The sequence below is a fragment of the Rhipicephalus microplus genome, chromosome 1 (assembly GCF_043290135.1).
Source record: "Rhipicephalus microplus isolate Deutch F79 chromosome 1, USDA_Rmic, whole genome shotgun sequence".
NCBI lineage: Eukaryota > Metazoa > Arthropoda > Arachnida > Ixodida > Ixodidae > Rhipicephalus > Rhipicephalus microplus.
In genome coordinates, this window is record NC_134700.1 from 275,094,423 (window position 1) to 275,118,385 (window position 23,963).

The following is a 23,963-nucleotide window of genomic DNA, read 5'->3' on the forward strand; positions in this document are numbered from 1 at the left end:
AAGGACTCAAGCGTTTAATTTCATTCCGTTTGCGATCTTTCTTTTTTTATTTTTTTTTCGCGTACCCACCACTGTGTGCTAGCGGCCAAGGCACTCGGATGCTGTCCCACAGGTCAGCCGCATTTTGGATTGAGGCGAGAATGCTTTAGGCCCGTGTGCTAAGAAAGTGCACGTTGGGAACCCGCAATTGGTCGAAATTTCCGGAGGCCTATACCCTACGGCGTTTCTCATAATCACGTTGTCGTTTTGGGACGTTATAAACTCCACCACTTATCCTTTTTTTTTTCACGCGTGTCATTTCATAATTAGGTAAGCCATTCTGGTCAACCTTTGTCAGCTCACCAGTTCTGTCCTCTTTATATGTCCAACGACAACGAAATTGGTGATGATGATGATATCGCATTTCATTTTTTTTTTCGCCTCGCTGCGTTGCCGACTCTGTCGGATGGTTACATTACACTCCTCGCGAGGCACCGAAGTCTTTCGGCTTAATAACCAATTTGCATAGCTCATTTTCGCGAACTGTGTAATCGATACCGACAGTGAAATTAACGAGTATGCGCAAAGCGGGCACAAGCCGCGTAAGCTTCGTTATAATGCCATATGTAAATCGTTAAGGGGAGGTGAATGTTTTTTTTTTATATAGCTTTAGATGACGTTGAACATATTTATATAGAGCACGCACGCACGCGCACACACACATGCACGCGTACAATGAGCGCTCTGGGCAGAACGAACGTGACTTGTTCGCTGTCCTGAGCATCACGTTCGTAAATTGATTGCGAAATGATGAAACTGTACATTGATAGAACGATGTGCAAAATGTGCCTTGTCATATAGACTCTCCTGGCTTCGAGAGTCCCAGAAGTTTCAATATCCCGCCTATTTATCATAATAATAATAATAATAATAATAATAATAATAATAATAATAATAATAATAATAATAATAATAATAATAATAATCAGCCTGACTACGTCCACTGCAGGGCAAAGGCCTCTCCCATGTTTCGCCAGTCAACTCGGTCCTGTGCTTGCTGCTGCCACTTTGTACCCACAAATTTCCTAATCTCATCGGCCCACCTAACCTTCTGTCTCCCCCTAACCCGCTTGCCTTCTATAGAAAGCACCGCTTCCCATTACTGACGCAAGTGAAAACGCGAAACTTTAGCAGTGAGTGGGCGGCTGTCTGCAATGGAGAGATGCCTTTAAGTGATCCGTGGTTTCGGTTATATATACGCGGAGTCAACGCGCACGTCTGCGGCACTTTTGCGGGCAGCCACGCGCGTTCAGGAAAAGCGCAGCAGAAAAATTACTGTGTCAGGCCTCCATGAGAGAGTTGCGATGCAGTGCACTTCCGAGTCCGCCGTTCCTCGAAATCGAGGAATCAGTTCACCGAGGTGATTCCGCGAACCCTGCTGAAACGAAATTGCGAAACTTTCCAACGTCTCAGTTTTCCGGCAGGGGAAATTTGTTTCAAGTCTTCATTTGTTGTTTTTGTTTGTTGTCTCTTGAAAGGCGACGCGTTTCGCAATCCTCGTGCATTCTATGCGTGCCATAAGGGTTGCGCATTCAGTGGTAAATCGGGCTTGGAAAAAATGACAGCTGGGGATTGAGGACGCTCATGAATTGTCGTAATAGTGCATTTCTCTATATTTTGTATCATTATTTCGAGGTCGCCGGTGCAATTCACTGTTGTTACGGGTCAAAATTATTTCACGGGCTTCCACGACAGCATCTTTCGTGTACTCTGATGTTGCTTTGCGACGTTGCACCTCACAAGTGAGTGAATGAATGAATGAATGAAATTTTTTGGTTGACAAACAACATAAATTGCTGGAACATTTGGTAGCATTACGCAATTGCTCGTGAAATTCTTCATATATATATATATAGAGAGAGTTCAGCGCTGTTTAGCCCGAGGACGTGAGTTTAATTCCTGGCCATGTTTGCTTTCGGAGGGGTTAAAATGCAGTAATGCACGTATACTTAGAATGGAGAGAGCAAGTCGAAAGAAAGGCAGGAAGGTTAACCACGTTGTACCCGGTCTGCTACCCTACGCGGGAGCGGAAAAAGGGGAAGGAAATAATAAAAAAAAGGAGGGAAGAGAAAACAGGTGCTACGCACACACACGACAGCGCATAGACAGTCACAACTTTGAAGACTTTGAGAGCATTTCCTCTGTGGCGTTCTAAAAGTCGACCATGGAATCCAAGGTCTTCAAGAAGGGCTTGCAAGGAACGACTCCAAGGAACCCAGAACGTGACGAACGCATTGAGCTGATGAAGCATGCAGGTCATTTCGCGAAGGAGAGCGCGCATCGTGGTCATCAGAGACGTCAACAGAGCGAGGACTTGTCGGATTTCGTCGTGAAAATCCTCTGCGGACAATGATGTACAGCTGCGGGGCATTCCGCACCGGCTGTTTATGGGGGCGCAGTGTGGGCAGAGGGGGCCACGTGACATCCGACGCCGTTTTAGAGCCTCTGCACTTAAAATAGGTTCAAGAACCGGAGGTGGTCAATTAAAACTCCGTAATCATGTCCCGCGGTGTTTGGCACGTAAAACATAAGCAATACTAGGAAAACCTTCGCGTTTCATGAAACTACATGCTGACGTTTTGCCAACGTTTTGCGGTGGGTATGTAGTTAAGGTAATCGTTCATGACCGAATTTCGGTAACAATAGGTGTGTTCGTCTGATAAAATTTTGTTTTCGCGTTGGCGGGGCGTGCGTCCGAAATTTTGGTAAGGTTCGCAGGGTTCTCGGAGGCATCGAATGGTTCAAAATTAAATATTTATATATACTCAAGCTAAGTAGAGTGATGTCGCAAATTGACGATTAAACACGTCACTCAGTTGCTTTAACACAAAAATACAGATACCGTATACTTATGGATGTTCTATAGCCACCATTATCATTATGTATAAACACCTGTAATGACAGAATACGAGGACACTATAGGGCCTCCTGTTGTAATTCTGAAGTGCTATGTACTGTAAAGCTAAGTAATGATCATATACACCAAGGGTGAGTATAATCAGTCTGTTGTTGCAGTTCAAAATTCCGCGCGCTTCGGTTACACGCAATCTTACGAGGCTCACCGCCAGTGAAACATCATGCATCAATGCGTGCGCTTTCACTGTAATACGTTTCTGCACTAAAATGCATACAGCTGTCATATTCTCCAGAGAGATTGCATAGAGGAAAGCGTGCATTATTGCGCAATACGGTTGGTGATATATATATATATATATATATATATATATATATATATATATATATATATATATATATATATATATATATATATATATATATATATATATATATATATATATATATAATGAGATCTAACAGACAGTAATGCCAAGGAATATACAGGGGAAGTTATTAGAACCAATGGAATGTAAAATAAGAAGACAGAAAAGTGAATGAAAAAATAACCAGCCGTGAGCAGGAATCGAACCTACGACCTTCGAATAACGCGTTCTATGCTCTAACCACTGAGCTATCACAGCGGCCTTCCTTCCATCCATGTTTTTGGGTTTATATGTGAATTTAGAAGTAGGAGTGTCAGTCAGCGCCATCTATAAGCCAAGCGACGAGTGTGAAAACACTCTTTTATGCGCATGTTTACATTCCATTGGTTCTAATAACTTCCCCTGTACATACCTTGGCATTGCTGTCTGTTAAATCTCATTAATATTGTGTCAAAACACGGAAAAACGAGCCCTTAGGTATACACTTCTTTCCTTTATATATATATATATATATATATATATATATATATATATATATATATATATATATATATATATATATATATATATATATATAGGAAACTTCTTGGGTGCTTGCTTGTGCAAACGACTTTCCTCGTGAGAATTATGAACGACGGGTAAAGGGTTGCTTCTTGCGTGACGCGTCGAGCTATAGTTTACTGCACACCTTCGGACCGCATAGGGTTGCCTTAAAGCTGTTACAGACTTGCCGAGACGACGGTGATTACCATAAATTACGCGCGGCGCCTGTGCTGCGGTGCAGTCCGCCTACGGGACGAGCGCATATAAAAGGTTGGGGGCTGTTTCGCGGTTGTTGCGATATGCGTGTAGCTGCCTCAGAGCGTCCGCAGCTTCTCGCGGTGTGTCTACCCTTGATAATTATACGCAAAGAAGAACGCATGGTGGATGAAATTGCATTTTTCCAGCTTCTTACATTCTTGGCGCGGTTGTCGATTGTATTAGTGCTTGCGAAATTTCGGAAGTGGGCTGTACTACGCACTGTTTGGTTTTCCTTGGTGAGAGGGCCATATGTCTTCAATTCTCGTCCATGCATGGTACCATTGAGACGAGGAGGATATTTATTTATTTTTATTGATTTATTCAGATACCTACAGCGCCCATCTGGGCATTATTGTAGGGGGGAAACAAAGAGGAAAAGATACAGGTAGTATATGCAACATGAAAAGCAGCAAACATTATGTAGGAGTAAAGATAACATCAACACTCTACACGTAAATAACATTATAAAAAGACTAAACATCACGTTACTAAGAGGTTGATAGAGGTTGTACAATACGAAAAAGCAACAAAACTTAATTCGTAAACACCAAATTGCAAGTATAGATATTAAAAGTACGCGATTTATTCACCTCAACATCGTTATTCTTCTGACATACGACTCCCTATCAATTTTCGTCCTTTAAATTACTTTTTAATGCGCACGTAGGTATGATTACACGGTCGTTTTCTGCTTTCCGCCTCCACAAAAAAAAGTGGCCGCCGTGGATGCACCCACGTGCTAAGCGGGGAAACGACAGGCGCTGAGCCACCAAAGGGTGTAGCAAAGAGACAAGGGTGCCGAAAGCGTAAGACGAACTGTAGCGTGCTTTTGTGAACAAAAAAGAATAATTGAGAAACGATAACCAGTCTGCGCGCACCTAATTTGAGTAGAAGCAGCAGCGGCGGCGGCGACTCAATTGGATCAACGGCGCTGATGGAACTTCTGAACTATATAAAGTGTCCGGCTTTTGAAATTTTGTCGCTTCATTACAGATGTACGAATCTTGTGAAAATGGAACAGTCGGTGGCTTGGATCCCAGTTTGTTTTTGTTTTATTCGTACGTGCATTTTAGATCTGTATGCGCACCGCGCGTCGCGACGACAACAGACGCGCCCGGCCGCTCTTATCTGAAGACGTCGTTTAGTAAAATGCCTTTGACAATGGCGAAGTGCAGCATTCGCGAGAAATCCCGTTCGCGAGTCGTCGCCGGCGCTGCGTGTTTCGCGCCACGCACTTCGCTTCTCGGCGCGCTCATCCCTTTTTTTTTTTCTAGGTGGGAAGAAAACAAAACAGAAAGAAGGCTATAGGAAGGCAAATAACAGCTCGCTCTTCTCTGGCCCATCTATCTGTGTATAGCGTTGCAACGGCAGATTCTAAAGGCTTCCGACTCGCACTCCAATGTGTCAGGGGTCGTCATTATTCTTTTTTAGTCTTTTAGTGTCTCCTGGGCTGTAGACCGTTTTCGGTGCGCATGTTTTCGCTGAGATGCGTGTCGTGAATGCCGTACTGAAATACCAAAAATATTCGCGAGCGTGTATACAGTATACGCCATACTTAATCACACTATACGTCGTAAAACTTCACCCTTTTTCTCTCTTTTGCCTAGTTTTATTTGGGTTGTTCCATCGTTTCTCCTTTGCGGAAATGGTTGGGGGTAACTTGCTGGTTTTACAATACTGATAGACTGAAGCACGACATTGTTTTATTTTATTAACGTTGCGACTACTATACGAGCAGTCGCTCGTGTCACGTCTGTGCAAATCTTGCTGCGCTAAAGGCAACGCTGGCTCTGGTGTAAGTTTTCGAGTCTGAATTACACTTGTGTGAGGCGAGCTGTAGATTTTGGAATCGAAAGTGCCTGCATTACTTAGCCCTGAATTGTCGCGTTTTTAATCAATGAGTACTGTTCAGTATCTTATTATTCGTCTTCTACTATAGCACACGTTTTTTCCCCTGTTTCTTTTTTTTCTTTTCTTTCTTATGTGATTTTTAAATGAAAACAAGATAAAACTGAGTCCCGTAACTGTCTGTCAGGGGGAGGACACCTCGACAGTAGCTCACGAGGGGTGGTGGTAAGGAGGGATTAAAATTATAGGATTAAAAGGCATAGACATAGAGAGGGGGAAGGAGAGAGCGTGGCGCAGGGGCAGCGACATACAGAAGTGAGGAGGAGATAGGAAAGATGGACACGGTCGCAGAAGTCCGAGGACGGGGCACCACTCAGCGAGAGCTCTTGTCGGCATCAGGAGGTGATGTAGGGCGAGCCAGCAGTCGGCGAAAGCTGCGCTGTCGTCGGAGATCGCCGCGGGGGCGCAACCGGTCGGCACGAAATCTAGCGAACGAGTCCCCCCCCCCCCCCCCCCCCCGTTTCTTTTCCTCGTGGTTGCCATAAGGTCGCGCTGGTGTTACGTCGACCACCGCAGTACGGGTAATTGTATTTATGTTTTGTGTACAGGCCTCTTGCGATAAAAAAAAAAAAAGGCCGTCACGGATTTATAAGAGAATATGCTGCTAAAACAGACACCTTTTTTGGGTGTGTTCATTCGAAATTGACAGTTCTATTCCTCTGGCGGACAAAGATTAAGCCTTGTCCATCCGATTGCTCGGTATACTGTGCATTTTACCGTCCCTCATTCAGGCTCTCCCGTTCTGCTATAATGTTAGTGATGGCATGATGACGGCAAATACCCTGCACGACTTATTGTCATGGAATTTCTATAATAAAAAATCTGGATGCTCTGATAACAAAAACATGCCCTGTATGACCGTTAACCGCGCCTTATATGGTGGGTGGGAAACGAAACTATCCTGTGGGTGGATCGCCTAAACTGCGCCGCGTATCGAAACTTGTTTCAACTATAAGCAAAAACGGCTTTCTTTGCTGGTTGTGGAAAGGCAGACAAGGATAGTCGCTTCAATGCGGGATATGCTGCGCCACGCAGAGTGACACTGTCACCGAATGTGATCGTCTCGTAACTGGGAACCCGAGAGCCCTATACGTTTTCTAAGCTTAGGAGCTTGACAAGTTGTCAGTGGCCCCCCTCCCGATTACTCGGCCGTGATTGTGGGGTGTTCGTTCTTTCGACACGAGATGGCGCTCGGTATACACGTCTTCGTCGTCTGGTCTGGCTTTGCTCGGTATTTCGCAGCACTTCGCAAAGTAGCAGCAGTACGGTTGGCTGGGGAACGTTGAAAATGTTCTTTTTTGTTTTAAGGGAAAAAAAAAACACAAAAACTTCAGTTGTGAGTTACAAGGGCATCACGCTTTCGTGCGACAGTGCGACAGATCGGTAGCTGTCGCGTTGGTATTGTGGCGAGATATACGTTGGACCGCCCACGCACACAAGGAGCAATAAGCAATCGATTTCCTCGTTTTAGTTCCAGTGACAGGTCCTCTCGGTTCTTTACTGTGTGGTCGGTTTTTTTTAATATATTTTCTCACTGAGGTCGTGAAGTTCGCTTGCGAGACTAGCAATTATTTAGGTGGTGTTGGGCAACTCCGCTAACTGGAAGATCTAAGGCTTTCCTTGTATGAGCGTGTGTGTGTGGGGGGGGGGTGGCGTTGAGAGGGGGGTTCGTAGCCTTGTTGAAAGAAGGAAGTAAACATTATTGAAACAAATTGGTGCTGGGAATAGCGGAGCCAGGCTGTGAACGCCAAGTTGGAAAAAGTAACGGAAAAATTAGCGCCATGTTTCCCCCTCCTCGAAGAACCACATTATGAATAATAGTTCGGAGAACTTTGCAATCCATCCTCGGGGAGCGTGAAAAAGTGTCTGATTTTGTGGGTTAGCACACATAGCAGCACATCAAGTCCGCACCCAGAACCACCGAATCAGTTGTCTTATATGAATATAATCAGAGTAGTAGCGCATCTATAGAACGGGCCTCGCCGCGTCACGGTGCACGTGGCTTAGGTAAAGCGTCAATAACCCGTGCAGCTTACAAACTTGCTGATAGTAAGAAATCCACGTGAGTGTCATTTATGGACTACTTTTGCGCCGCTTCCTGATGCCGCACGATTCCTGGCCTTTCCCTAGAGCGTTTGAGGGGATTATTATCGTAATTATCGTCGTCATCATACGCTATTTGCCATTTAGTTAATAAGAAAATCAGTAAAGAGGGTTTGTGTGCTTGATACGACATTTCGACGAGCGGATGTGTCTTCTTCAAAGCTAGGAAACGTCTTCTTCAAGTCCTGGCTTTCAAGAGGACAAGTGACCTTGTCGAAACTTCGGCTCGAACACGCAACCTCTGTTTACTGATTTCTTCATCGCAAGCTTTCATCTTCCCTTCCCTGTAGTTTTTTTTTACTCTTTATTGTATGTCTCATTGTCTCATCGTGTTTATTCACACGACGGAAGACACTGTTAACTGGATAGATGGCAGTCTACCTGGAAGCTACGCCCATTCGTTACGACGCGTCTTAGTAGGAAGCGACTTACGGCTCTTGCCTGCTTAGTGTGAACAAGGAATCCGCCCAGGTCTCGAAATATCTCTGTGTTTCCACCTTGACTTCACCAATGACGGCATCTTCTACCTCATCTTATAATACCTGACCTGTTGGACGTTCGTCGAACTCTTGACTGTAAACTCTCCATTCTCTGCAGCTGCTGTATAGACCTATTGAATGTTTGTAAACAGTGGTAGACGCCTTCGACATACTGAGGTGCTTGCAGCGACTTCGCGGTGCGTAGGCTCTGTTGCAAACAAAAGAGGAATAAGGGGTAGTGGGCACTATCAACATTCATGGGCGCTGACTCACGCATGTTACCTTCGTTGTAGCCAGACGTACAAGTTCGGGTTCCCTCTTCGTTTTCTACAGGCTCCGCCCACCTCAAAGCTCGCCACTGTCCTTCCTTTGTGACCATGTGTCAACTGGCACAGCAGCTGTAACACTGCCTCCGAGATCAGCCCATCGGGGAGCCTCCCCCAGTACAAAACTCGCCTCCATAGAGTTTTTGATAAGTACACTAGAGGGAACCCTGGCGCCAGTGTCCATGGGAGTTGCAACGCACGGCGCTTTAGCGAGAATGGGAATGATGGGTAGTGCACGGATTTGTCTGATTTTCGTACTTTCAGCTGCGGTTGGCTTTGCGTGGCTTGAAGTTGCTTTGTCGCGAAACGACAATCAGCAAATATTCAGCAGTTACACTTAAATACTTTACCCTTCTAGGCTCACCATTTCAAATCGGTTTACGAAGTTTATAACAGTCCGTTCTTTCATTCAAAACAAAGCTCAAACACAGCAATAAACGAAGCCAAAAGTGCGTTCGAATCCCGCAAGTACGAAGACAAGGCAAATCCGTGTACTACCCCTCATTTCCATGGTTGCTGAAGTCGCTGAATTATCGCAGCGTCAGTGTCTGGTTAATTTTAGAAAAACTCTATGCTCGCCTCCGCTCTCAATGACCATGACAACTGGCACAGCAGCTGCAAAGATGCCGTGGAGAGGCTCGCCTACCTATGGACATATTCGATGTTTGTGAACAGCTGTTGGCGCCGTCGCGGCGCCCAGGATCCGCCCAGCCCAAAGCTCGCTCTATGACCACGTGACAACTGGCACAGCAGCCGCAAAGCTACCTCCGAGAGCAGCGTGATCGACGGTGCTATACAAGTGCCTCAATACATCGACGGCGCCTACAGCTGTTCACAAACATAGAATAGGTTCGTAGGTAGGCGAGGGTCACTTACTGACACTTACAGCCGGATGTTGTATGGCCGAACCCTCGTTGTAATTAAACTGAGGACGACGCAGCGAGCGATTGAAAAGAAAATCATAGGTGTAATCTTAAGAGACGAGAAGAGAGCTGAGTGTATGCCAGGGAAAATCAAGAAGAGGACATAGGCTGGGCGCATGGTCAAGATAACCGCTGGTCATTAAGGGTAACTGACTGGATTCCCAGAGAAGGCAAGTGGTTGAGGAGGAGACAGAAAGTGGGCACATGGAATTAGGAAGTTTGCGGGTGTAAAGTGGCAGCCGCAAGCACAGGGCTTAGTTGACTGGCGTAACATGGGAGAGGCATTTTGTCCTCCAGTGGGCGTAGTCAGGTAGACGACGATGATGATGACGTACGGCCAGGCAAAGGCGAAATTCGTTCCTGCCTATGTATGCAAGAACTCCCAGCGAGTATGTGTTATGAAAATCGGACGAGCTGCACTACTCACTATTAATCCGCTAAATATGAAGGTAGCTAGTGTGGGCGGCAAACACCAAATACAATTTCTAGACAGAAGTAGCTAATAGATGAGCAAGATTTTATTCGACCGCCGGGATAAATACAGTGATGAAACACCGGGCTGGGGCCGCACATTTCGGCTTCGTTGGTTAACCAACCGTATACGTATAGTGGTGGCGATGGCGCAGTGGTTAGAGCATCCGCCTCGCATGAAAGAGGTCCGTGGCTCGAATCCCGGTGCCGCGCAGTTCCCAACCGGATAAAAAAAAAATCCGCGTGGCGATGGAACTGCATTAAGAGGACTGGGGTGCGGCCTCAGCGGTGACCACCACCGGTAACGCACTCCCTCACCAGAGCAAGATTAGCCACCTTGGTGCAGTATCTAGCCACTACCTCCCACATGCATACGTCAATTAACTCACGGCCCTCAGTCCCCAGCAGCTGCGAAGCAACTGACCACGGCGGCGGTCAGATCTGCAACGCAGCAGAGGGTGCTAAGAATATCTGGATCCGGACAGGCCGCCATTGGAACCTGAACTTGGCAACGTTTAATGCTAGAACCTTATCTAGTGAGGCAAGCCTATAGCTGTACTGTTCGAGGGGCTAGAGGGTGTTAAATGGGATATAATAGGTCTCAGTGAGGTTAGGAGGACAGATGAGGCCTATACAGTGCTACAGAACGGGCACGTCCTTTAATATCAGGGCTTGCCTTACAGAAGAGAACTGGGAGTGGGGTTCCTTATCCACAGAAACATAGCTGGGAACATAGAGGAATACTATAGCATGAATGAAAGGGTGGTAGGTATCGTAATTAAACGCGGGATCGAATCCCGGCTGGGGCGGCTGCATTTTCGATGGAGGCGGAAATGTTGTAGGCCCGTGTGCTCAGATTTGGGTGCCCGTTAAAGAACTCCAGGTGGTCGAAATTTCCGGAGCCCTCCACTGCGGCGTCTCTCATAATCATATGGTGGTTTTGGGACGTTAAATCCCACAAATAAATCAATCAATCGTAATTAAACTCAATAAGAGATACAAAAAGAATGTGGTACGGGCTTACGCGCCTACTTCCAGCCATGATGACGCTTCAGTTCAAAGCTTCTATGAAGACGTGGAATCGGCAATGAGTAAGGTAAAAGTAAGGTAAAAACATAGTATATTGTACTAATGGGAGATTTTAATGCAAAGGTAGGGAAAAAGCAGGCTGGAGACCAGGCAGTGGGAGATAATGGCATCGGTACAATAAATGCCAGAGGAGAGCTACTAGTAGAATTCGCAGAACGCAATAATTTACGAATTTTGAATACCTTCTACCGAAAACAAGGAAACCGTAAGTGGACATGGCGGAGCCCTAATGGCGAAAATAAGAACGAAATAGACCTTATGAGTGCACACCCAGACATCGTGCAGGATGTCGAAGTGCTTGGCAAGGTACAATGCAGTTACCATAGAATGGTACGGTTGGTTGCGAATTCGCCTAGACTTGAAGAAGGAACGACAGAAACTGATATGCAAGAAGCCAATCAATGAGCTAGCACTGAGAGTGAAAATAGAGGAATTCAGAGTCTCACTTCAGAACAGGCGCTCGGCTCTTATCGAGAAAACCAGCCTTAGCCTTGACGCAATGAATGATAGTCTGACGAGTATCATTACGGAGTGTGCAGTGGAAGTTGGAGGTACGGTACTTAGACAGGACACTGGCAAGCTGTCCCAGGAGACGAAGAACCTCATTAAAAAGCGTCAAAGCATGAAAGTATCTACTACAACAGACAAAATATAACTGGTAGAACTTTCTAAGTTGATTAATAAGCGTAAGGTATCCGATGTAAGAAGGTATAACATGGAGAGAATTGAACACGCTCTGAAAAACGGAGGAAGCGTCAAAGCAGTGAAGAGGAAACTTGTTATAGGCCGAAATCGGATGTATGCACTAAGGGACAAAGAAGGCAAAATAACTACCAATATGTATAAGATAGTTAAAATAGCGGAGGTGTTTTACAGACACCTGTACAATTGCCGGGACAACCCCGACCTTAATACTATGAGAACTAGCAGTAACCCAGATGACACCCCACCAGTAATGATAGACGAAGTCAGAAAAGCCTTGGAGAGCATGCAAAGAGGCAAAGCTGCTGGTGAGGATCAGGTAACATCAGATCTGCTGAATCGATGGAGGACAGATTGTGTTAGAAAAACTAGCCACCCTGTTTACTAGGTGTCTCCTGACGGGAAGAGTACCAGAGTCTTGGAAGAATGCTAACACCATCTTAATACATAAGAAGGGAGATGACAAGGACTTGAAGAATTACAGGCCGAGCTTGCTCTCTGTATAGTATACAAGCTATTTACAAAAGTAATTGCTAACAGAGTTAAGAAAACATTAGAATTCAATCAACCAAAGGAACAAGCAGGATTTCGAACAGGCTACTCAACAATCGACCACATTCATATCAATCAGGCAATAGAGAAAGGCTCGGAATGTAGCCAACCACTATACATAGCCTTCATAGGTAATGAGAAGGCATTTGATTCAGTAGAGGTATCATCAATCATGTAGACACTGCGGAATCAGGGCGTCGATGAAGTATATATAAACATCCTTGAAGTAATCTACAGGGGATCAATTGCTACCATAGTGCTTCATAAAGAAAGCGACAGAATACCAATCAAGAAGGGTGTAAGGACGGGGGATACAATCTCCCCAATGCTATTTACCGCGTGCTTACAGGAGGTTTTCAGAGGCCCAGAATGGGCACAGTTAGGGATAAGAGTTAATGGAGAGTACCTTAGTAACCTGCGCTTCGCCGATGACATTGAATTGCTGAGTAACTCATGGGACGAATCGCAACTCATGATTACGGAGTTAGACAAGGAGAGCAGAAAGGTGGGTCTTAAAATTAATCTGCAGAAAACGAAGGTAATGTACAAACAACCTTGGAAGAGAGCAGCGCTTCGAGATAGGTAATAGTGCACTTGAAGTTTTAAAAGACTGTCCACTTAGGGCAGGTAATAACCGCGGAGCCGAACCACGAGATTGAAGTAACTAGAAGAATAAGAACGGGGTGGAGCACACTTGGCAAGCACTCTCAAATCATGACATGCAGATTGCCACTATCCCTCAAGAGGAAGGTATATAACAGCTGCATCTTGCCGGTACTTAGCTATGGAGCAGAAACCTGGAGACTTACAAAGAGAGTTCAGCTTAAATTGAGGACGACGCAGCGAGCAATGGAAAGAAAAATGGTAGGTATAACCTTAAGAGACAAGAAGAGAGCAGGGTGGATTAGGGGACAAACGGGGGTTAAGGATATTATAGTCGAAAACAAGAAGAGGAAATGGAAATGGGCCGGGCATGTAGCGCGTAGACAGGATAACCGCTGGTCATTAAGGGTAACTAACTGGATTCCCAGAGAAGGCAAGCGGGTTAGGGGGGGGACAGAAGGTTAGGCGGGCAGATGAGATTAAGAAGTTTGCGGGTATAAATTGGCAGTAGCAAGCACAGGACCGAGTTGACTGGCGGAACATGGGAGAGGCCTTCATCCTGCAGTGGACGTATTCAGGCTGATGATGATGATGATGATGATGATGATGATGATATGTATAGGACTCTTCAGTATGTTGCGTTGTTGTTGCGGGGATCCATTTCGTAATCGACTCTGTTAGCTCTTCTGGTGCAGAAGTCCGATAAAGAATATTTATAGTTGTGACGCTGTATCGATCGATGGGCGGTAAATTAACGGTGACGATAATTCTTACACCCCTGCGTTGCGGTATGAAAAAGGGGGGAGGGGAAAGAACCGTGAGCGTACGTACATAGAAATATGCTGCGAAATTTGGTTTACCTTCGTCGAACACGACCGAGACGTTTCCTAATAAACACAGAAAAAAAACAAGAACCCAAACTGTGCACCTTCATTATTTTTTTTTTATTGCACAAGTTTGCCCCACGGCATCAACGATACATATTAAACAAACGTATAGCGCTTGTCAATTCAGCAGCAAGCAGAACATTAAAGTATAGATTTTCGCGAGTGTTCCTGCGCGATAAAGATGTGGCTGCCGCTGAAAATTTTCGTGCGCCTCTGCTAACAATAGTAATGCACTGGTAGTTGCCAAAGGCAATCAAGGCTTCTCATAATTAGAAGACTGCCCTGATAAACATCACTGACAGCGTAAATAATAAGTAGTCCATCTTGCATTTTGTCGCATTCGCCTTTATTTAGCGGTGATAATTATTTTGTTGTTGGTGGTTTTGATTTTGTGTTTCCTAATCTTTTTTTTTTGCTCAGTTTTCCTTACCGGTAAAATAATAAAGATGAATTGTGGCTTTTCCATCGTGCCCTTAAGCATTCGAGTATTGTTCTAATTGAGACCGGCGTGGCAGTTAATAACCTCGTCCCTGAGGTTATTAACGCAATACATTGTGAACCAAGTGGAACATTCTTCAGAGAATCTGTGACATGAAACTTGGCGATGGCGATTTATGTTTAAATTCAGGAGGAAGCCTTCGGGGAGAGACGCGGTGAATATAAATCAAAACGAGAATTATATGTCCGCCAAGAGGAAGAAGAAACAAATAAACGAACGTGTAAAGCTCTCGTAATTTTTTCAGTCAACGAAACGCCAACGAAGATTTTCAAATACGATTGGAGAAGCCAGCTTGACTGACCCCGGTATTCGCGAACGCTCCTCGGCTCGAAGAATCTCGTCCTTCACTTGAACGAGCTGAGCACAGCGCCACCGCTTGTTTAAAAATGACGCTGCATTTCTCGAGAATCGCTGCAGATTATCCCTGATATTGGGTGACTTTCTCTGCCTAGAGACGGCGCTGCAATAAATTTTCTCAAGTCAATGTGGAGCGTTGAGTGAAGGGACGTTCTAGAATACGGGGGTGAGAGCAGAGACCTCTATGTGTGGTTCGTTGCGAGGGACTCCATAAATGGTTTCACCAATACCGGCTATGCGCAAGTGTAAAATAAATATTCGCTCTGTATCAGGGCCCTCGAGAAGCGGGAGAGCGGGCGAATAACATTTTTTTTCCCCTTCTCGCACTCTGTAATGCGTGCTTGACTGCGCAGTTTCCCAATCGCGAAGCTCTCAGTGGGCTTGTGGTGGGCGGTTTTTACGCGTTGCGAAGTGGCCGCGTTGTCTGATGGAGCGGACAAGTGGGTCGTATCGAAAAGTGCGCAATTAAAAAAAAAATGCTCCGCTTCTCGTTTATGCCGCGGGGGCCGCTGCCGCCGCGTTATCTGTTGCATCGGGGCAACGCCAGCTGAGGGTTGTAAAGAGCCTTATTACCGCCGCTGATGCGGCCGCCGCATATGTGCTGCGATTTACGTACTATGCGTCGCAGCCGTGTATGTTTTATAGTCTCGCGGGTAGCGGCGTCAGCGGAGCTTCTCGTCGTAGTTTGCATACCAGGTGTGGTGAATGCGTGCGCGTGTTACCATTATATGTAAATGAACGCCGAGTGGCCAGCGTATACTTATTGACACCACCGTGGTTTGGCGGTTGTGGCATATAGCGCTGCTAATCGCGAGAGTGCGGGATCAAATACCGCTCCCTTTTGACGGCCGCATTTCAAAGGCGTCGAAATGTGAAAGCGCCCGCCCGCCGTTGCACTGCGTGTGGGTTTGCGGAACCCGCGGGGTCAAGACTGACCGGGGTCCCCCCCCCCCCCCCCCCCCTTCGCTACGGCATGTGTTTTAGTAGTCGGTGATATGGGTGCGTATCAACCCGTACACCGAATGTTGAAGCTATACTAATAGAACGAATATGGTATCTGTGCCATGAATAGACGGTTCTTTCGCGGGGATGAAGTAGGTGTATATCCGATGCACATACCGGGAGCTGTATATCATCATCGTGAATAGATATGAGCCACAGAAAGTGCGCAAGTCCTATTTCTCATCGCTTGTCCACTGAGAAAAGAAGAAAAAAAAAAGATCACTTGACGGGCAGCAATCACCAATTTACCAGTCACACACACACACACACACACACACACACACGCACAGATAGATAGATAGATAGATAGATAGATAGATAGAAATGCATAGGAAGAGACCGAGAGAAACAGAAGTAAACAGACACAAAACACAGCAAAATAAACTGAAGAGGCAAATAGAAGGGGAGTACAAAAGCGAGAACTAAAGAGAAACGCAGAAGACCTCCGCACGCCAGAATTGGCTGCGCACTGCAAAGCTGCCAGTCAGGTCCGCGCTGTCTCTTTAGCATTGCGCCTCTAGTGCAAGCTACGTGAATTTTTTTTCTGTCTTCCTCTATTATTTTAATGTTTTTATATCTCTTTTTAGTCTTTGTTTCTAACTTCATTACACATATTTCATAGGAAATGCTGCAATCACGAGAGCTGATCGGGTTAAATATCTGGGAGTTGCACTTACCAGTAACCTCAGTTGGGAAACGCACGTTGAAAATGTGTGTTCGGGTGCACTGAAGAAATTATCCTTTTTGAAAAGAAAACTGCGTAACACTCCTCCCACGTTAAAACTAAAAGCGTATAAAGCACTCGTGCGAGAAAATAGAAAGGGTCCAAAATTTAGCTCTGCGCTTTATATATTCCGCTTACTCCCGACAACATAGTGTAACTAATCTACGTAATAGGGCAAGCCTACAAATACTAGAACAGCGCAGGATAATATCCAGATTAAAATTCGTCTACCAACTTGATCACGGGGACTTTAAATTATCACGGGAACGATACCTTCTGCAGCCTTCTAAACTTTCAGCTAGGACAAATCACAACAAAACGTTCAGGCAGCCACCCAGCCACATTAATGCCCACAAGTTCGCTCTCTTTCCTCGCGCAATTTTTCATTGGAACGCATTACCTGCAGAAGTAGTGAATGCTGCCTCGACGGCTTCATTCACTCAACAGATAGAAAAGATTAATTTCACCATATAAGTGATGTATGCTGAAAATGGTGTCATTTGAGTGCAATTCATCCGGCTACAAATGTTGAAAATATTCTTAGTTTTGCGCAGTTCTGTTGAACAGCGAGAAAATATATTTGACTTTTCTGTACTTGATAGTTGTGTATTCTTTCATTTATGCCCTGTACTCCAGTGTCTTACTAGTTATTACTTGAATGTATTGTTTGTATCCCACTCCTGCATGGGCCCGGGTAGGGCCTGCAGTATCTGTAAATAAAAATAAAAAAATAAAAACTCTATCTTCTTTTCTATGTATGTTTTCTCTCTATCTTTTCTTCTATTCTTTGTCTGCCTCTGTTTTCTTTATGTCGATCTCTCTATCTCTTTCTCTCTCTGTCCCTCTGTGTGTACTCGTTCTCCTAGCTATCCGGGTTATTGCATCCCACGCTGAACAATCAGCCGCAGTGGTAGAGCACACGCCGGGTACACTTGTTTGGGGAATGAAGAAGATCGCACAGAGAATTGCCTGTGCGATCCACGTGCACAAACTAAAGCTTAATAGTTCCGCTGTACCAAAAAAAGAGAGAGAGAAAAAAAAATGAAGCCTTCGTTTAAAGCAAGCCATGTTCAACCGGGGGATGGAGACCCGGGCATATCCGTGACTGAAAGCTCTAAATCACAAATGGGCAAATACAAAAAAAAAATCATATGCCTTTTAATTAAGCGATCTTCTGTCTGCAGAGAAAAGCAGCAGTCACATAATGACGCGAGTGTAACGCCGTTCGCGAAATGTGCGTGATGGTCATAAGTCAACCTTCCTTCGTTGCACAGCGTTGAATAAGTTTGAGACATGGCTGATGCGTCCTGTGATGTGCCACACCTTCATCAGTGATGTATGCATGTTCAAATAACTACTGCCATAAGGAGGATGTCGGATATTTTGGAAAACAAAACGGTTGCGCAATAAGAGCAGAGGTTGGAACGTCATTTCTGTAAACCTGGACAACAAAGGAACAAAGACATTATTAATAAAAAAAAAAACCTTCTTGAAAGACTATTGTTGGTTGGTATGTGCTTGTTTTCTATAAGGCTGTATGAAAGACTGGATTTCTGGTAATAAACATTCGATTGGCATCCGGCACCTGTTCCATGGTATTCGTTTTTCTGTGGTCATATTTCAGATCGCGCTTTTTTATAGCCTACATTTATTGGGAACCATCTAGCCCTTGTAAAGTTGTTACTAGTGCGTAATAAATTTGCTGAAGACTAACATTTGCAAAAATAATTTAAGCAACATTTTAGGAATATTGGTCATGAAAAGTAACAAACAACACTGGCAAGGAAAGTACAGAGAATGTTATTAGTAGTAAATCTAATGCAAATGTGAAGAAAGAAAAGTGAACGAAAGGAAAGTTAATCTTATCGCCCACTTTTCTTTCTTTAGATTTACCGTACATTTACTATTAATAACATCCCCTGTACTTTCCTTGGTAGAGTTGTCTGTTACTTTTCGTAATATGTCTAAGAAAAAAAACGAGCCTTTGAAACTTTGATTTCTTTCCTTATTTGTACGAATAATATGATACGTATTATAGAGTCTTGCCTCGAGTACCGAATGCAAAACCGTGCTGCTGCCGTCAAAGTGTATCGGTAGAATCGGTAGAATGTAACGATATTTTCGCGAAATTCTTGCGCGCAGCGTCGCCAGCAAGTTTAGTAAATACATGCGGCGGGCGGGCGCGTACTCCTTCAGGGTGACGCGGGCTGTTTTCGGCTCCAGAGAAAGTAACTGCGTCGCTTTTCGTGCATGATCGCTGGCTGCAGCGCGCGAAAACAACGCCTCCCGAGGGGTCGGGTTCGTTCTGGAGGCGAGGGGAAGAGCGCCCTCCGCGGCCCGGGCACGATCACAGTTCTGTCGCTCAACTTCCGAGTACTGCGCCGCTCGCCACAACCTTCGCCCGCAGTCTCCACTACCGATATTATGGCGCTGGCCTCGCAAGCGCTGTTATCCCTCATTTGCTTGAAAGACGCCAGTAAAGATACTTTATCTGTTCTTCAATAATCGATTTCGAAAAATTTTTTGTGTTCATTGAGATTTTTTAGCGCCGCCTATCATATACCTAAAGAAATACACCTCTTGTTATGGTGTCACGATTGGCGCATATATTAGTTTACGTCGACAGTAACAGATGTCGCGACAATACGTGTATGTCTCGGACGTGAAATTTCAATTGACATATAAGCGAGTTAGGTTATTTAAAAAAAAACAGCGCGGCCTTGACGAAGTTGCGTGATGTGTAATTTAACTGGGGCAGTGCAGCTCACGGTCCGCCCGAACGTCCGCTTGCTGGCCGGGTAACGAACAAAAAACCGGGCGAGCTACATCGAGAGGATATTACACCACGTTGGCGCGTTCTCATCCGGTTCCAAAGCTTCGCCCTGCCGCCTCTCCAACCACGATTCCGGTGTGCGACAGTAGTGTTCCCGTCTCTTATCGCTACGGCGGGTCGTCGTCCGTACGTGCGTTACCGCCGCTGTCACGAGGGGCATTCCAGCGATTGCTTTCTACGTGCGAAGAACCAACCTCAACCAAACTGCCGTCGGGGGAGCTTTCGATTTTCGTCTGCTGCGACCGCGTCGTAATCATCATCGCCACCGCTTCCTTCCTCGGCTCGGAATCCTCCGTGGGAAGTGTGTCTGTGTGTGTGCGCGTGTGCCGTTCTCTCGCTCCCGCGGTTCAGCCCCCGGTGGCGCGGGCGGGCGCAAACCGAAGTGCGGGCTCTCGAGCGTGTGCGTGTCCGTGAGTGTGTGCGTGTTGTGAGCGAGCAGCAGCGCTGCCGCCTTGGGCTCCCCCGGTCAGAGTCTGATAAACAACGCTCGGTGCCAGCGCCGGCTTCCAAGAGCGGGCCCCGAGATGATAGCCATGGAAGCGCCGCTAAAGGTAAATTGTCCGCCGTGCACGCTACTTCTCGCTCGCGTGCCGCGGTTTTTACTCTCGTCGAGTCCGACCGTTCCTTTCTCGCTTTCCCGGGGACCGCGTGTGTGCCGCCGCTGGGTCCCCCTCGGCACGCGGGGTACGCATGGTCGTCGCCCGACGCCCAGAGGTCGTCGTCCCCGCGCAGAGCGGCTTCGTTGTCGGGCTTGGGTGACGGAGTGGTGGTGTTGGAAGAAAGAATCGCCCATTGTCTGTTGCTCGTTCGTGTTTTTGTTTTCTTTTTTTCGTAGCGCTTGTGTTTCGGTTTCCGCCAGTAGCTCGTTTCGTACTTTTCGCGTTAATTCTTCTATGCCGCTTGCGAGTGCCCGTGTTGTTCCGCGCGCGCTACGGGAATATTTGTGCCTCGGATGACGCCGGTGTTAGACGCGTGATAGACCCGCTGGGTGGAATGGGATCCCCCTTCCGGCGGTTCCGTTGATTCTACTTTTATGGAACGTTGAATTAATACAGCTGTGCGAGTCGGTGCAGGTTCCGTTCGTGAGGCAGCTCATCGGAGCACGCATGCAGTGGCTGTGCGTTGCAATGAAATTAGTTTTTGCAGCTGCTCGAGATGGGAGGTGCGGTGATGCGTGCGAGACCAGTGATTCGCCTTTCCAAAACGGAACTTCCCTCTTGTCGTCGCATTTAAACATTTTTGTGTGTTCTGTCGGAAGGCCCGTTTCATAAGTCGAAGCGGAGGGGATTTTCCGTAAATACAAGCTCGATAATTTTGCTGCGCCGCACAGCCTTGACACGCACGATAATGAAAAAAAAAAAAAAACGCTGTACAAGTCGTCCTACATGCTCTCTTTTTAGTGTCTGACATAACTTTTTGTCGGTCCTGCGTGTGTTCACATGCGCAGACGTAGTAATAATTTCGGTAATTGGCGGAATGCATCCGACAATTTTGCTTTCGTAAGTTTTAGCGACATGGCCGGATATTAGCGTATGCGTTTCACCTTCCGCCATCGAGTCGGCGTCACATGAAAATGAACCACCGGGAAGGGAAATTAATATGCATTAATTTGCTCATCCGTTTTTCAGCGTAACGAACCGAAAAAAAAAACGAATTAATTAGACGTCGCGAAATTTCTCATCTAGTACATAGCTGCAAAAATACTTGTTGCGATTGACTGGTTAGTCCGAGAGCCATCGCTTCGGGATTTAACTCTGCATTTTTTAAATCTTTTTTATTTTTTCAAAAAAAGGTGTAGCGTACAAAGAAGCGTAACCCTTATGCGACAATGTGACGGGCGCTGTTATCACATTCGCATCATTAACGCTAGTTTTAAAGGTTAGGATGAAAGAGCAAAAAGCTTCGTAAATATTTTTTTCTTCGCTACACGACTTGGAGATAAGCCTCGGACAAGGCAAATACTCGTTCGTTAATCATTTTTAATAGTTGGCCCACTCGCGCAGCGTAAACATTCACAAGTTTATAGAGGTATAATTTTTGATGTACTCCTTTTAAAGCCCTGCTTAAATCAAAGAAACAAGAGAAAAAAAAAGACATTGCATACTGGGCGTGCGGTGCTTTTACAGAGTTTACAAAAAGGACTTGCTCGGATTTCCTTCTTGACTTGCTCGGATTTTTTCGGCATTTATTCCGGTGGTTCATTGAGAGAAAAAAAAAAAGCGTCCCAATTATGTACGTCGAGAAAATACCGCTAAACCTCTGCTGAACAAATCTGACGGTGACATGTCATTACGTATAAAATATTTGTAGCAAGCGTGAAAATAACGACGGTACATTATCGTTCGAGCGCGAGAATTCGTAATAATATTTGCCTGCGCGCTTATACGGACTTATTTTATGGAGCCCGTCCAACGTATCTTGCGCTTCTTCGTGGGTGTCCCCCCAGCAGCTCAACTGAAAACTGGTGGCCTCATGTCGTGTGTTTGTGACATTTACCTCGAAGACTTCGTTTGATCGGGCGAGACGCGAAGTTGAGAAGACGGCATCAAAAGGCAGTGGTTCGCTGCTTCGGGGTTTCCAGATTATACGGAATTATTGAAGGGTTATGTCTTCTTGTTCTTTTCCCATTTTTTTGCGGGGTATCGGAGGCTGGGGTTGGGATAAGCGGAGTCACTTCGTTATGTTGCAGATTTCGTAAGAACTGCAGCTTCACTGAGCCTAGATACGGCTGTATTGATAAGCTGCCTGGAAATTTTCGACCAAGATAAAGTTTACGCTGCATAAAAAAAAAAAAAAAACTGCGCGCTCGGTTGCGTAGTTGCCGTATAACAAAGTATACGCGGTAAAAAGAAATAGAAAAGAAGATCGTTGGTACAAGAAATTACCGGAAACGGAATATTATGTTTTTTTTTTTTGAAGCCAGTGCCTACTTACTGCCTGTGCGTTTTATTAATACTCACGCAAGCCGCCTAATCATTTGATGTGAATCCACAGGTTAGTGTATGGGAAAGGTAAGCAGTAGGAAAGAATAAAAACAGTAGAAATAGTTACTTCACGCGATTGGTATAGATGAAGGGTATATTGTCAAGCGGCATCGCCGTCAGAACCAGTTCGTGGTTGCTGAGGCCGACCGAACGCTTCTGACAGCGACATATGGGTTTATATGGGGAAGATCCTTTATTCCAGGTAGCCATGTTCTGAGCTAGCTCGACCGGCCCTCTCGACCAGCCCGAATCGATCTTGAGGACAGCAAGCAGGGCAGTATAAGCTATCCCCTTTCCGAAATGCATTCAGTTTATGTACATACACGAACGTACATAAATCATAAATGATGGTTGAACCCCTCGTGAGAAATGTATTTGGTTAGGCCCCTGAAAGCGCGCGAAATGTGAAAAGAAGCCGTGTGACTAGCCGCGAGCGCGCTGCTATAGTGCTGCTATCTAGGCCTTCTTTACAACGCGCAAAAAATAACGGCGCTGGACGTATCGTACTGGAGACAATTTAGTCTGTGGTTTCTGAAAGTGCTCTACGTCTCAGTGTTCATATTTTGGGCTTCCAGCCCATACTTAAAAATAGGTAATTAACAAATAACAATTAGTATGGGAAGAAAAAATAGTCTGAGTACCTATAGTATACAGGCTAGTGCTATAGTAGTACGGGTTCGGTTCAATTCGCCACTGAAGTGTCTTTCATTTTCAAATTCTTGGCTCAAGTTACGTGGGACACCCTGTATACATTAGCCGGTGTGCGCTGCCAGATGCTATTATAAAAGCTTGTGCTCCAGGAAATTTAAACTTTCGAACATGGGAAATCGCTGGCTTTGAAGGGATTGTAAAACGTATAAGACAACGTAAAGAATAAAAAAAAACTGCCTTTGCCGTTTTAATTGCCAATATGAGTTGGACTCGCTCAAGCCGTCCACGGCCTTTTCCTTCGCCCCTATCACACGTCTGATGGAAGCCGATCGACCAATCAATCAATCAGTCAGTCAACCAATCAATCAATCGGTTGGTCGATCGATGCAACCGGTGTTATTTTACTTTGGTGCCAAACGTGTGCGCTGTGCCATTTGACTGACATTGTGTCTGGCTTTGCATGAGGGGAAGTAAGAGAAAAAGATGTCAAGATGCATCATTCTAATGAAATAGATATGGGGGAGGGGGGCAGTATATAGTCGAGCCATTCTTTAGGGCTGTTTTCTGCTGCCCCCTGGGCCTAAATGAGGACGCTGCTGAACAGACGGGCCGGATGGTGCATGGGCGCTTGTTGATTCGATAGCCTTGCTGTACTTCAAAATATCGCGTCCTTGGCCAGTAAGAACGTCGTCTCGCAAGCCCCGCACCACATATATCGTGTCCGGGTGAAAAGCGCGTTCGGTATAAACGAAACGACGGGTTACGGACGTCTCTATCGCTGCACTTGTGCTCGAAGTTTGTACAAACAA

The 23,963-nt window shown here is 45.6% G+C and overlaps 1 protein-coding gene across 4 annotated transcripts in view; it reads left to right on the forward strand.

Annotated features, from left to right (window-relative positions):
• The window catches only part of LOC119188214 (5'-AMP-activated protein kinase subunit gamma-1-like), a 383,279-nt gene that overhangs the window by 53,536 nt on the left and 305,780 nt on the right, over positions 1-23,963 (forward strand). The window contains exon 1 of one of the 4 annotated variants that reach the window (XM_075895096.1): positions 19,837-20,070. The exons of the other annotated variants lie outside the window; for them this stretch is intronic. Coding sequence (XP_075751211.1) covers positions 20,044-20,070 — 27 coding nt within the window. The 5' untranslated portion in view covers positions 19,837-20,043. Of the gene's footprint in view, positions 1-19,836; positions 20,071-23,963 lie in introns of those variants that run through there. 4 annotated transcript variants of the gene reach the window in all.